General features: G+C 34.8%; 2 protein-coding genes and 1 long non-coding RNA gene across 3 annotated transcripts in view; 1 reads left to right on the plus strand and 2 right to left on the minus strand.

The window, feature by feature from the left end:
- The window catches only part of LOC111909506 (uncharacterized), a 58,447-nt gene extending 50,145 nt beyond the window's left edge, over nt 1–8,302 (plus strand). Inside the window, exon 2 of the mRNA XM_023905319.2 lies at nt 7,750–8,302. Coding sequence (XP_023761087.2) covers nt 7,750–8,302 — 553 coding nt within the window. The remainder of the gene's footprint in view (nt 1–7,749) is intronic.
- A 2,097-nt stretch (nt 8,303–10,399) lies between these two features.
- On the minus strand, nt 10,400–11,609 carry LOC111909508 (zinc finger protein ZAT3). Its single transcript, XM_042897655.2, has one exon. It carries the CDS (start codon nt 11,562–11,564, stop codon nt 10,665–10,667), a length of 900 nt encoding a protein of 299 aa, XP_042753589.1. The 5' UTR covers nt 11,565–11,609; the 3' UTR covers nt 10,400–10,664.
- Nucleotides 11,610–11,928: 319 nt separating this feature from the next.
- On the minus strand, nt 11,929–15,073 carry LOC122194396 (uncharacterized). Its single transcript, XR_006186093.2, has 3 exons — nt 14,547–15,073; nt 14,367–14,450; nt 11,929–12,105 (listed from the first exon to the last, which is right to left on the minus strand). It is a non-coding gene; the product is annotated as an uncharacterized LOC122194396 (long non-coding RNA).
- Between the last annotated feature and the right edge of the window lie 988 nt (nt 15,074–16,061).

Consider the following 16,061-nt stretch of genomic DNA (forward strand, 5'->3'; position numbering starts at 1 on the left):
AGTCATACATTGGAACTCGCCGAGTAGGGCTGACTCGCCGAGTCAGGTCGAACAGTAAGCCAGATTTCAATTTTCAGCTACATAATGCATCAATACAATAGAAACCAATCAAGGCTCTGATACCACTGATGGGTTTTGGTCATAAGAACATCCTATGTGCTCATACAAACCCTAATGCTTGGATCTAGGTTTCTCTATTGTACATGCAATTCATCCAAGACTACAAACACTAGATCTAGCATATGATAATCAATATAACATATAATTAAGGGTTTAGATCATACCTTGATTGTTATGTAGCAATAACAATCTCAAATCCTTCTTGTATTGACTTTAGAAAGCTTAGAGTCACAAATGTCACTCATCTAATGGTTCACAAACACCAAGAGCAAGAGGATGAAGAGGAGGAGAGAAGGAGGCTACCAAATACGTGTGGAAACCCTAACTAATTAGTTCACACCGTTTTTGGGGTATAAGGGTTCTATATATAGTGAGGCTATTAGGGTTATCTAACAAGGAAACCCTAATTTGGATGCTTAAGCCCTAAGCAACCCATGGACTCCTTTCCTTAAAGGCCTTGGACGATTTCCAATGGGTTTCCCCATAGAATTCGTCCATCCTTATAATATAAGGCAATCCATAGCCCAATTGCAATTATCTTATAATTACAATTCTAGTCCCTTAAGTTTAATTAATCTCTTTTAGTCACAAACTTAATTCTTATTAATTCTTGACTAATATTAATTAAACAATATGATTTCTCCTTTAATGTATTATTCTCATAATATATTAATAAATCATATTTAATCCTTTCTCTCCATAATTCATCCTATCAAGCTGCTTTGGTGAAGGCAACCCAAAAGGACCATGCACCATCGGGTCAAGTACATACCAAAATAGTTATGGACTTAGACACTAATCCAACACTAAGAACAACATCAACCGACTTTGACCTAAAAAAAAAACTAATCACACCCAATTTTTGAAATAAAATCACAAATTGGACTTGATTTCGACATCCAAAGTTCAAATACAGCTTGTATTATCCAATTTCTTTCACCAATTCATTGATTTATCCCAATAAAATTGGCTTTGACTTTTTCTGGACTTGACTTTTCGAAGTCAACAATCAACAAACTTCAAATTAATGATTCAAATAGCAAAGTTTGGATCAAGAACTTGATAAACCATCAATTCTTCACTTGTTCTTCATGAAAATATCAAAGTTCTTGATCAATTTCATCAAAATAAAAGACTCAATCATCGACTTCACGCTATGACTTGAAGAAAGTCGATTTTATCTTCTATTGAATAATATGAAATTGAAACTCATTTTCAGATAAGCATTATACATCGATCAGAAAGAGACCATGAGAAAATGAGATTAAGAAAAGAAGAACAATTGATTATGAAGAAACATTACCCGATGAACAACCATATACTTCAATTGAGATATCAAAGTGTGATTGAATAAAATGAGTTTGGGCTAAAATCATATGAACAGTAAGCAAATTATGCTTTTGGGCTCAAATCAGACAATTGATCAGATTGAATATTTGGTTTTGAAAATTTCGATGAACAGTAAATGATCATTTCAATGGGCTTTGAGTATCGAACAATGAATATGAGATTGGATCGGTCTTTGATCAACAAAAAATTATTGGATCACAACAAGTTGGGTTTTCAAAGAAAATTTGATCGAACGAGTCAAACGATCAAAAATCAAGAACGCAACGCACAAATCGAAATCATGGACGTTTTGGAATCCATTTGAGAATTTGAGATACCTTTTTGACGAATCGATATCCATTTTCAACAAATGAATCAAATTTGGAAGATCTTGGTTCTTTTGTCGGAATGAGAAAATCTCCAAATCGAACATTGTACCACCCACCATGCGAGATGTACAACTCGTTCTTCGTGTTCTTCAATGATCCAAGAACATCTTCAAAAGAACCACCAACACATTTGGGTTTTGACTTCAAATTCAATGCAAAATTTGGATATTGTTGCTTTGGAATCCAAATTTGTTTAACGGATTTCGGTTTCACAACGTTTGACGATTTTTGTGAGTAAACCCGCTTGTTCTTCTGCTTCATCTTCTTCTTCTTTTTCTTTCTCATCTTTTTGCATCTTGAAGACTTGATTTCATGAAAAAACCCACTTTCAACAACATGAACATTTTGAGTTTGAATCAAATCTTTTGAAGTTTGATATTTGTGAATTTCATGAACCACCGGCTTCCGATAAGGAATCATTCCTTCAAACGAATCACAAGAACACAAAATATCATCGGTTTGAACTCCAATCGAGCAAAAAACTTTTTCATCATGAGAATCAACTTGAATCTTCTTATGATGAACTTCAAGAACATCAAGAACATCACATTGAACTCCATTGTCTTGAACTTCAACAAACTTAAGAGCACGGAGATCATTTGGGTTTTCAATTAGAGAAATGTATTTCTTATTGAACAAATCTCGTTCTTCTCCTTCCTTTTGATTTCTACTACAAACTAATATGGACAAGACAATTTTATTCAACCATGCAATCTTACAAATTGGTTGAAATACCAAGCTTCCATGATCATTCTTCAAACCTCCATAAGAAACCATATTACCCCATGAAATCAATTTGCTTAATACCAACCCATAAAATTGATCTTCATTGACTTTGTATTTGATATCTTCAATGATCACAATCCAAGAATCATATGGCAAATCCACCATGATCACAAACACTTGAAATTTTTAGAGAGAGAAAGTGATTTCAAATGGGTTTTCTAGAAAGAGAAAGTAAAAATCACTTGAATTCTAGTGAAGAAAATCGAATTATGAATAGAATCAAAGATGAATTCGATTTCTAGAATCCAAAAACTCTCTAAACCACTAAGATCCAAGATCATAAAATGAATCATTAAATCAAGAAAGCCACCATGGATCAATTCTTGATGAAATCAAGAACACCCGCTCTAATACCAATTGTAGTGGTGTTGATTATGATGGCATGTGCGGAATTAGAAAGATCTAGTGAATCATTATGTAAAATCAAGAACACAAGGAGTAAATAAATTTGTGTAAGCTCATATTAGATCTAGAAAGAATATACAAATGGATTTGTACACAAATTCTCTCTCTAGTCTAACACTCCAAAATGGTTTCACTTACATAATGGGAGTCACTCACTTCCTATTTATAGAAAAGACTCAACCCATTTACACATACAAGAGGGTAAGCCTAAAACACTACATACAAGAGTGACTTTGCACCCTAACATTGATCAAAATGCTCCAAATCCAAATGCTACTTCATGTAGCATTTAACAAAATGCTACAAGCTACAAGCTACCCGCCACCAACTAGTTTTTGCCGAACACGCCCCTAGTCTAACAGTAAAAAAATGGACCCCCCCAATATATATATATATATATATATATATATATATATATATATATATATATATGCAAATTACAAGAAAAATAAACGCAACTTTTTATTATGGTGGGACTAGCTCAGACGATGCACTAGGGATGGTGTGGTGATGTTTGTTTTGAAAAAAAATGACCGAAAATGTGAACATTTTCAACAAGTTTAATGATATATGGTGTACAAAAAAAAGAGACTAAATGTAAAAAAAATCAATAGTTCGTTACCCTCCTGATTCATTTCTCTATCTCTCTCTCTCTCTCTCTCTCTCTCTCTCAACATAAGTTTGGCTTGTCCTTTGGACCTCAAACTATACAAGCGTTCTAGTTTATCAACTACCATATTTAAGTTTAATAGTTGATCAGTTCTATGTCTGATTTTGGTTCGACCATTGTACTATAAAATTTGTGTAGGGTATTTGATCTAAAATCTTGAATCCAAGAAAGTCCTAATGTGTATTTTATTAATTTTTGGTTTTGTACTTCAAGACTATCAAGTAAGGATTGATGAGATGAGAAGTGTCGGAATGCAGGACCATTTTAGCATATAGTTATTCTAAAATACAACAACCCAAGCGACAGTTCAAACTAGTCACCTTTCCCGTAAGTAGTCTGTCAGTAGTGTAATTAATAATAATACTTTTAGTTGTAGATTAAAGGAAAGAATTTTTTAGAGTATATGTCTCTAGGTTATAGTTGTAGCTCCTAAAGAAGTACTAGTTCGCTATAACCTCTAGCTCTTATATCAATCTGTCACACCCCCGGCCGACGGCGGAAACGCCAAGCGGCCCGACATTAGGATGTTGGCTCGTAGTTAAAGAATACAATTAAATTTGTACATACCTTTATAACATAAATATCATTTCCATTTATCAACTGTTGTGTTACATAAAGACATGAATATAATTTATCTTGGTAATTATGCTACTTGGTAAACTACTAGTCACCTCTTTAGCCAATGCTGTAATTTCTTTTGTTTTCAATTAATTTCCTAGGAATACATGTAGTTTTACAGGTCAACATAATGTTGGTGAGTTCAGAGGTTTTGCATACTTAAAATACTTTGTAATTTATGTTATGCCAACGTTTGTTGTATTCTTAAACTTCTGTTAGTGGATTTGTCTATGACAAACTATTTTCTTAGGGTTACCCTAGTAGTGGTTTGGATAGTTTACTACCTATATTCGAGATCTGGATCTTTGTTTATGAATAGGAACATATATATTATGATTCATATTCTTTAGTTCTTTATACATTCCCTAGAATCCTACATAGTTTGGTGTCTTGTAGTCACTAGAGAAATACCATCCTAGTATTCTTTTATTGTTTTACTTTGTGTACGCTACTACTCTTTAGAGGGGTCCCTTAAAGAGTAGTAGTTTGAGCTTAACAATGTTACGATGAGTTCCTATAATGGTGCTATGACTAGTTGTTTTTGTTCCCCCAGCTTCCCGACGCTTCGTTAGACGTTGTCCATGGTAAGAAAGTTATGTCTGCACCGACTACCATCGGGTTGTAGCTAGCAACTGCAAGTGGATGTGTCAACTTCGTATAAATCTATACATATCTTCCCCTCTCACTTAAGATTAACAATTTTAAGCCTAGGGCTTATAGCTAAACGTTATTCAGTTGGGGGATGAATCGTGTCTCATCTAACACTAGTTTGTGGAAACCTCATCTGGTCGATCGTGTTTTGTTCCTTGTTGTATTTATATATATATATATATATATATATATATATATATATATATATATATATATATATATATATATATATTATCATATACATATATATAAATAAGTTGAGTGTTTTGCGTAGCCATGTATTTGGGTGGAGTAACCATTAGGTACTAAGTTTATCAGAAGGATGGCTATAGTAATGAGGAGAGAAAAAGTGTTTCCTAGAAACTGGCCGGCATAACAACTAGGTATGATGTTTTCTATCAGTGTGAGTTAGCGTAACAACTGGGCATAATATTATTCTTAAAAGTTGGGCAGGGTATCTGTAACACCAAAAAAATTTTACAACCAATTTGAATTTTTCAAGACAACCCATATTCATTAAGTTATTACATGAAGGTTTTCAATTCTTTTATTACCAGAGTATCCCAGAACATCAACATAAAACTGAGGAGCATTACGATCACACCTTCGCCTTGCCACGGTCTCCCGAAGTACCTGAAACAATACACTGAAACTGTAAGCCCGAAAGCTTAGTGAGTTACCCCCAAAATACCAACCACAATACCATACGCATATCACATCATATCATAACAAACTGAAACAACATGTAATGGTCTACAGCTTTACAAGCTGGACTACCCCCTGGGCCCTCAGTACAAGTCTGGAATGCCCACCGGGCCCTCAGCTCGTATCTGAAATGCCATCGAGCCCTCAGCACGAGTCTGGAATGCCTACCGGGCCCTCAGCTCGTATCTGGAATGCTCCCGAGTCCTCAGTATGACACAGGATTGCCTACCGGGCCCTCATCTCATATATGGAATGCTCCCGAGTCCTCAGTATGAATCTGGAATGCCTACCAGGCCCTCAACTCATATCTGGAATGCTCCTGAGTCCTCAGTATGAGTCTGGAATGCCTACCGGGCCCTCAGCTCATATCTGGAATACTCCCGAGTCCTCAGTATGAGTCTGGAATGCCTACCGGGCCCTCAGCTCATATTTGGAATACTTCAGGGTTTGTTGGCTGCCGCATGGAGCAGTACAACCTCAACCCAATCCACATAACATATAACATAACTACTGAGCATGCAATAATCATATAACATCACAGGTAGTCCTACAGGTCTATCTAACTCGCATAACCACTACCATGCAACACTAACTCATACTTAACATTTAACACTACTAGGATAACATATCTAATGGGTCGACCTTGGTGCCTCAAACCCCTTAGTATAGTGAGGATAACTCACCTGCAACTGCCGACTTGAAGAAATAAGACCACGCTGCTCCGACCACCAGTACGAACTCCAACACAGATCATTGCCAGATAACCAAAACCAATAAACATCAGTAATTACCAAAATACCCTAGGAAGTCAAACTGGTCAACCCTTGGTCCAAGTCAAAGTCCTCCGTCAAAGTCAACCTTCCTGGTTGACCCTACTCGCCGAGTCAACCCGTTGACTCGTCGAGTTCCTATGCTCAGAAACTCCCATGCCACGACTCAACTCGTCGAGTCGCCCCAAGACTCGTCGAGTCCAACAAGTTCCGAGTCCCTTCCTGCTCAACTCCCCGAGTCATCCCTCGACTCACCGATTCACAGCTCAACCAGAAAAGGTTAGGGTTCTACGGCCAGACTCGCCGAGTCCAAGGCAGTCTTCAACAGACTCGCCGAGTTGTTCTTGCAACTCATCGAGTTCCTGTCCATCATCATACAAGCTCGCCGAGTCTACCCATGTGACTCGCCGAGTTACTATGCGACTCAAGTCTGATATCTAGCCCGACTCGCCAAGTCATCTCCCAGACTCGCCGAGTCCATATGTGATATCTTCATTTAGACGATCACAGGCCATTCCATTGCTTCCAATACATAGATCTAGACTCCTAGGGCCAGATCCACATGTAAAGTTTCCAACTTTACGTGCATGCAAGGCTCAACAAGCTCTAATCAAGCTAAAATGAAGGTTTAAGGCAAGGACACTCTCAATCAAGCTCCAAAGCTATCACTTTCCAGATTCATGAGTCAAGACCAGTCTAGATTTGTAGTAGCAACCACAGATCTGAACCCAAAACTCGAAAAGAGACTCATATATGACAATTTGGCCCTAAAACTTCATTCATGAACAATCTAAGCACAACAAAGTCAAGGCAACAACTTTTTACCTTTAATCTGATGCCAACAAGCAAGGAAATCAGATCCACTTTGCTCCTCTATGATCCCACCAACTCTTGCTTCAAGTATCCTTCTTCTCCAAGCTCCACAAAACACTAAAATCCCTCTCACTCTCAAATTAGGGTTTGGAAACGATGGGGAAAGCTTCTGGACATCAAAGGGGGTGCTAAAGAGGATGGGGTGAGGCTTAAGGTTCCTTATATAGGGTGCAAACCCCAGGAATTAGGGTTTCTCATTCCAGCACGGACTCGTCGAGTCCAGCCTCCGACTCGGCGAGTCCGGTCACTTAACATGTGCTCGGCACATGCTTAGACTCGACGAGTTGCAGCTCCTACTTGCCGAGTTCCTCTCTTCCAAACTTACACTTTTACCCCCTGAACTCTTGATTCTGACTTTGGGATGTTACAGTATCTACCGGACATAATATCATCCTAATGTTCTATGCATAATCATATTACTAAGTTTATACAGGTCTAATATTGATAATGGAATGTTGCCTACAGGTGGTGGCGAAACTTATTGGAATAATTGGGTTCCAATTAAGTTGAATATTTTCATATGGAGATTAAGATTGAATAGCCTTCCAACTCGAGCAAATCTTTCTTATAGGGGAATTTTATTGGATTCAATCTTGTGTCCAGTTTGCTCTGCTATGATTGAGTCTATTGATCACTTGTTTTTTGGGTGTAGTGAGTTAATTGATCTTTGGAATAGAGTTGCTCTATGGTGGGGTGTTCATGTTCCTCAACATCTTTCCATAGATTCGTTATTGTTTTGGTCTAATTCGTTCTCTTGGAGAAGTGGTCAACGGAAAGTGTTTGACGCAGTGATTATGACGACGTTATGGTGTATATGGAATTTCCGGAATTGCATTCTTTTTGGAACGGAGTTGCCTATGAAATCAATAATTTTTGATGAAATGGTAAAGAATTCTTATTTTTGGGTTGTTAATAGGTGTAGCAAAGCTAATATAGGATGGACTAATTGGCTTCATAATCTTGTTTCTGCTTGTAAGTTATTGTAATGTTCTTTTTCTTGCTTCTTGCTAGTTTTTTTAATAAAATTCCTGCCGTTCCAAAAAAAAAGTTTATACAGTTAGCAATATTTATGAAAGCGATAGTTAATAACATGTATCTCCCCCCAACCAGTAAAAGGTTTGAAAACAGTAAAGTGTGGCCGTTAACTCACCCTTAATGTTTGAAATTGTTGATTTAGGGTAGAGTTGAAAGCCCGGAACTCGAGGATTTATCGGAAGACGTCGACACGAGAATCGATATATATATATATATATATATATATATATATATATATATATATATATATATATATATATATATAGAGAGAGAGAGAGAGAGAGAGAGAGAGAATAGTAATTTTGAAGGAAATGATCTGCTGAAGCTTGCTATTTATACGGGATTATGGAATGCATGTCATGCAGCACACACAGCACAAGTTGTGCGTGAACCACCTTGGGGTTGACATGTGTCCCCCTATCATGGTGCCACGTCATCCGTATCATTCCGGATCGAGGTGTTAGAGTGCACATCACGCGTTGTGTGCAAGTGTGCGCATGGACGATTTTTAATCATTGAAAATTCGTATCTCTCGCTTGCGAACTCCGTTTTCAACGACTCTTATATATCCGTGTAGATTTCGACGTATACTACAACTTCCCTCTTGGTCGTTTTGGCTAATTTTAACATTTGTTTTTAGGTTATATTTTATAACCGTTATGATTTTATAAAAATAATAACTCTTTCATGTGGGTTCTTATTTAGGTGTTCATCGTCTCAAAATTCCTACTTTAAGTAGTATTACGTTTCTCTTTTTGGTAACTTCTGCTAAAAGTTAAATGTTCTTCCTATAGTTTTTGACGTTGTGTCTTCTTATGTGCGGTAGATTTTTATTACTATATGAATCACATTTTCTTCGTAATAAGTCAGATTCTTACGAAGTTTATATTTTTGGGATTACGGTAACGTGTACGTGCTAAAAATCTTAACATGTTCATAACATGACACGATTTTTCGTGTACTCATATTGATCCCTATTAGTCGACATAAGTAGGGACAAAAATCGAATATATTTATTCATATCTTGAATGGTTACCGAGTGGTCCAAGTGTGTGTTGTTTGACAACGCTAGCTCCTAACAATCGTTTGCCAATGTATTTTATGGATTGTCACACGAGTGGACATTTACGAATCGATTCAATGAAATAGTGTACGATGTCATATGTTTCATAAATGTTGATCTTTGTGATCATGATGGTTTTTAATGGAATTTGTGTGTGCAATGTTTTGTTTTTACGGTGCTCATTGATTTACTCCTTAATGTCTTTTTTTTTCTCGGATTCGTATGATTTTTGTTTCTATATTCAATAGCGATTATTTTAGGTCCAGCCAAAAAACTAGATGATTTTCAGTCAACATAATTAACCGGTTTTCCCATTCCTTAATGGGGGGAAAAGAAACACAAGTTGTCAAGACTCAAGAAAATTAATATTTAAGCAACTTAAACTAAAACTTATATGCCAATTTGTAGCCTTGCTCACGTAGAGGATAATGGAACTCTTTATTTAACTTTTTAACTCAATAATTAATAACGATAACTTTATTTATTAAGGAAACTATTATTTTTCTGTTTAATGAAGTTTAAATAATTATTATCTTAGAAAACATACATAAACTAAACATGATAGAACAACGTTACCAACTCCTTTGTAATCATTTTTTCGGACATTAATTTTTAAATACATGGATTACCTCATGTTACTTTGAGGTCAAATATGTATTTTGACTTTTGTCATCTAACATAAAATAATTATAATAAAAGTAATTAACTTATATATTAATAATTTTCCGCTCAAAGTCTAATGCATAATTACTAAAATAACATTCTTCTTCGTACACTATGATAGAAAATACGTAACTAGAGCTCTAGAGCTCCACGTCTTGAGATTAATACAAGTATAAAAAGCAAATCAAGCACCACTTTAGTAATAGTATTCCATATGAGTAAACAAAGGAATTGGGCTATTGGGTCCGACTCAAATGGATATGGATTGGGCCTGGACTATGGGCCTTATTTAATATCTTTTCGAAATTCTTGTTTGGAATTATTTAGTATTTTGACTTCAAGACTAAAGTTGCGAAATCATAGCCAGTTTGGAACCAGAACTGAAACAGATATGATTAGGAATGGTTCCGGTTCCTAAACTTTGGACTCGATAAGAACAGTTTGAAACCAGAACCCGAAACAGATATGAATGAGAATGGTTCTGGTTCCAAACACTGATAAGGGTACCGGTTTATGCTCACCCTTACACTGTAAGCATAGATATATATCAGAGTAACATAGTGACACAATTATACATGATTACAATATCAAAGTCCTAACTTCAAATCCAAATCTAAATTTGAAGAACTTGAATAATCTTCTCGAGGGGGAGGCAAATTCAAATCGATATTACACTTTGAGGGGAAGAGTACATATGTTGATGCAGCTGGTACAACACCATCATCTTTCTCCCAATGACACCTTTTATGCCCACCAAGTGCTTGTCCACTTGGAAACACTCTTAAGCAAATACTACACTTATGTTCACTACTACTTCCTACAATCATCATCATATTATTATCAAACTGGCCCTCCAACTCTCCTTCCTTGAACTCCACACCCCTTTCATTTCTCATTATTCCAAAACAGCCCTTCACGTTCTTATGACTAGGTCTAGCCCTGTGCCCACCTAACGCCTGGTGGGACCCAAACACCTTTTTGTAACTAGTGCACTTAAACGACGTCGCCGGAGCTTTGGACAGCATTAGCAAGCAAGACGCGAGATAGTGGTCTTCGGTGGTGGTTGGAAGGGTATTAGTATTACCATCATCTGCCGCCATGAGAGGCGGAGTGTGGTGGAGATTGGATAGTGGTGGTGGTGGATTGATCCCCCGCCATGGCCGTTCAGGGTGGCAACGCATGTGGCCAAACAGAGCCTTCGATGACGGAAACATTCTCCCACATTCGCTACAGGGTTGGGTAATTTTAGGAGCATTCGGGTCGGGTTTCTTTGTGTATTTGGGTTTTCTTGAATGACTACCGGAACTTCCACCACCATCACCACCAACAATGGCGTTCATGTTCTGGGGTTTGATCCTCTTTGTTCGTTTCTTTCTAGGGTTCTGATGTTCTGGGTGTGGACTTACGGTGGTGGTTGGCCGGAAAATCTCTTGAGCTTCCGGCGATGGATGGCGGAGTTGAGAATCTGATGAAGTGCTACTAGTCATGCCTTTGAGAAAAAAGAAAGAAAAAGTTGATGAAACGGATGATTGGGTTCTTAAGCGGCGGCGGCAGCGGTTACACATAGTGTGTGTGTGAGAGAGACGGTGGAAAGGCAGTTATTTTCGGTTATGTAATGTTTATCTATCTTTGAGTATGACTTAACAAAAACAGCCTAATCCAGTATAGTGTACAAGTTTTTCAACATTAAGTACATGTGATTAAGAAATATTTTTTCTATGTTTAGTCACTATAGTTCTATGATTTGAATTTAACGATGAAGACAGTGGTACTGATTTTTCGGTGGATGTTTTTTTCACAGTGACTGACCTCCCTGTAGTTTGTCTTTATTTCATTTGAACCCCCTAAAGTTTCATTATTTTACAGGTTAGTTGACAATAAAGATTAAAAAAAAAGTTGGTTACTATTAACAACTTATTAACAACTGTATGCAGGATCGATTGCTTCACTTGTTTGATGGGTGTTCTCCAGTAGTTGTTGAAAATTTATGCAATGTATCCACAAGTTTTGCACGTTGGACTTCTCTTGCTGCAAATTTTAAAGAAAATAAGTAGTGTTCATTTTACGAAACATATGCATAATTCAAGAATATAAAGGCTGTTTAATATTAAACCAAGAGCATCTATAGATCCATTTTTGAAGATCTTGTTCTCAAACTTTCTTTATCTTTGTCAATTTTTTAAAGTATTTTAAAAGGCTAAGTTGGAATGTGGAACTTCTCTTGAAACCTTAATTCATGATGAAGAACACACTTTTCTCATTTACTAAGAGATAAAAGTAATTGTGAAGTTATATCTATACTATATTATAATTCATATTGGTCATATCTTGAATTTTAAGAGGTATAACTTTGAAAGTTTTTTGTACAAATCAATTATTCATAAATAAATCATTGATACTTGCCAAAATTTAAAAGACGTGAATTAAGGAAAGTTATTATGAAATTCAATTAGTTACAAAATAACAATTTTTGAAATATTGAATTCACTAGGTATAAGACCCATGTGTTACATGGGTTAATTAAAAAAAATTAAATATAAAAGTCTAAATATTTAAAAACATTGGATTTATAAAACAAATAAGAAAACAATAAATTATTAAAATTGATTTTTTTTTATCTTTAAATAAATAAACAAAATAAACTAATGAACTTTAATTTGAGAATTTTGAAATAAAAAGGTAAGTCCATTAATGAAATTGATATTCATTTATTATTACATTTATTGTAATTATTACATTAAAGTATTATGTGGAATTTATTAAAATAAAAAAAACCGATGAAATGATATGTAGAAACGAAATTAATTCAAAATAACCACAAAATGACATTTGACAAATTAAATGAGATTGTGACAAGTGGCAAAAAAAACATTCATTTATTACAGTAGATGTATATAAATAAATTTAGATACCTTAATCTAGACATCATTATTAATTAGTTTACACCAATAGTCTGAATAAAAAATATAAATATAAGGTTAAAACATAAACATTTTACTTAAAATTGATAATTATTTTATTACTTAATAATAAATTATAACATCTACCAATTATTTTGTTTCTATTATTTTAATGAATCATATAATTATATATTGTATGCTCAAAGATATGATGTTACGCAAAAAAAAAAAAAAAAAAAAACCCCGAAAAAAATGACATAATGAATTAACATGGTTTGATCAATATGAACATGATAACTATTCTGTTAATTAACTCTTTCAAAAGATTATGTTGGAATCCCTAACTACAAGTATTTATAATCATAAACCTAAACAAATACAAGGACTGAACTTGTATACAAGTAAATCTTGAATAATTAAACATATCTACCATAGGGGGGATGCGGGGGCAGAGGCCATATACATAGACCATGATACCGCGTACGAAAACAATTCGACAAACGAGTTATTTGTTATTGCTACTTTGTGCAAGCATACATCTAGTATGTACGATATATAAACTTAAATCTTCTTTTGGTGAGAAAATTTACTTAAGATCAAAATTGTGAAGTGATTCTCTTTGTGAGAAAAATATATGTTTGTGAAAATAATTGGCAATGTTAATGAAAAACATATTCAATCATGTTTTCTAGTAATGTCCCACATTCATTTTGAGGAGAAACAATCTTTATTGCTACTTATCTCATAAACTGTATTCCTTTAAAACCTCGCGGCTTCCAAACACTGATTGGTATCCTTCAAAAAGCATTTTATTTGGGGGTGAGCATATTAACCGAAAAACCGAACCAAAATCGTATACAAAATCATTAAAGGAAGTATGTTTGTATTGATAAGAGATTTATCAAGTTAGAGATTGATTGTGGAAATATCAAACTCCCCTATCTGCCCTCCAAGATCAAGAGGCCCATATTCTTACCAAGCCTTTACTCAGGGTAGGGTTTAAGTCAAATGTATCCAAACGGGGAATGGTAGATATACATTCACCAACTTCATGGGGGATGTTGGAAATATTGTATAGTTGTCTTTGCAGTTGTAAATTAATCTTAGTGTTAGCTGCCTTTTATTCATTTAACTTTGTATTTATAGTAGATTATTTCTTTCCTAGTCTAGGATAAGTCAACTTTTATGTATATATATATATATATATATATATATATATATATATATATATATATATATATATATATATATATATAGTTTTTGATGTGAATAAGAAAAGTAGAACCAAAAAGTTCCACCATTTCTTTCATGTCGATATATAATTTGTACATGTAACATGTTAACATGTTTGCCACATTTTTATTTAAAGAAAGCATACGGTTATATTACCTTCCTCCATAGATAACTGAATTGATCTTTTTTCTAGTTCAACTGCAACTCTGCTAAGCCCAACTGATGTGAGGGAGCGAAGCACTGAAAATTTAGGTAAAAAAAAGAGTCAAATTATACAAACAAGAAAAATCAAAACTACATAACATAACTATTGAAATTCAATATTGAATCACATACTCTGGCAATAATCATCTTGATTTGACAAATCTAAAACCTTTAAAAAGTTCTGCAATCTCAAATATCACTCTTCCCATTGTTGAATACTTAATATTCCCTTTGAATCATTAATAACCGAAGGTGAAATAACATTTGTATCTTTGTGAGTAGGTATTGTAGAATCGTTGATTGGATTTTTTTTGTTCATGATTCTTTTCATCGTGTTCATGTGGTTTTATACGTTGATCATTTGGTTTGATACAATTGTTGTTTTTATGGTGTTCTGATTCTGTCTTCCTCCGGCCATAAACAAGATTCCCTTTGTTATTGGTAGGTGTTTGTTGGGGCCTTTTGATGCCTGAAGCTTTAATGGATTCAACATCAGGCTCGTAGTCTTTCAAAACAGAGTTTTCAATCTCATCTGATTTCTTATCGTTTTGCAGGTTTACCAAAAATGTGTTCTTATCATGCTTTGGAAAACTAGTTTATGAATTTGCTAGAATGCGTTCACTGAACTTTGAATCTGTTTGTTGAACCATTCAGGTGGAGTCAACCTGTTCACCATAAACTCATTAGGAAAAATATAAAACCTAGATTTTCAAGCAAATCAATTTGAGGAAAACATAAGCAGATTGTGTGCCTTAGATCTGAAACTGAAGCAAATCAACTGAGCATAATCAGGATATGAGCTTCAAACTCATTTCCATCTTCCTGAACATTAGTACCAAATGCAGTTATTGATGATTAAGAGATATTGGCGAATTGAAGACGTAAAGGATCATAAATTGATACGATAATGCATGGAATGCTAACTCAGGTCTAAGGAAGTACCGAGAACTAATTCCCTAGATCTATTCAAGCTAATTGACATCAAATTCGTGAACAATTAAGCATAAAAAGGAATTTCGGAAATCAATTATCGAACAAAAGTTTGCGATTCCCGAGACTACTGAAAATTACGATTTCAAAATTCAGTAGAAGCCCTGATGGGAACAAAATCAAAGCATATGAATTGATACATGAATTCAAGAAATTTAAGAAGTGAAAAGACAGGCAAGCTCAAGATTGACTCAATTGAAAGAGATAAAAGAGGGATAAATCATCTTCATATTACCTCGAAAGCGCTAGAAATGATCGAGATGAGGAGAATTTTAATAGCGTGGGTGTATGCCCAGATAGCCGATTAAGGAGGTTTGCGTTGCGACTTGTGAAGGTGATGAGATGAACTCCAAAGCTGTTCGTTAATTCCCGTTGAAGTATTACTCCACTGTTTTACAGTTAATATTATAAAAAAGCAACAATTTTTTTTCGTTAAAGTGATTATTAAATTCTTAACTCTTAAGTTATAAACTAGGTTTGGACCGTCCGCATGTTGCTGCGAAGCTCCGGTATCTTAAAAAACCCAGTTTGACACCATATATATATATATATATATATATATATATATATATATATATATATATATATATATATATATATATATATATATATATATCATAGAGACGATTAAATCATATAAACTGGAGCACAAAAATA

Source organism: Lactuca sativa, chromosome 8 (assembly GCF_002870075.4).
Source record: "Lactuca sativa cultivar Salinas chromosome 8, Lsat_Salinas_v11, whole genome shotgun sequence".
Taxonomy (NCBI): Eukaryota; Viridiplantae; Streptophyta; class Magnoliopsida; order Asterales; family Asteraceae; genus Lactuca; species Lactuca sativa.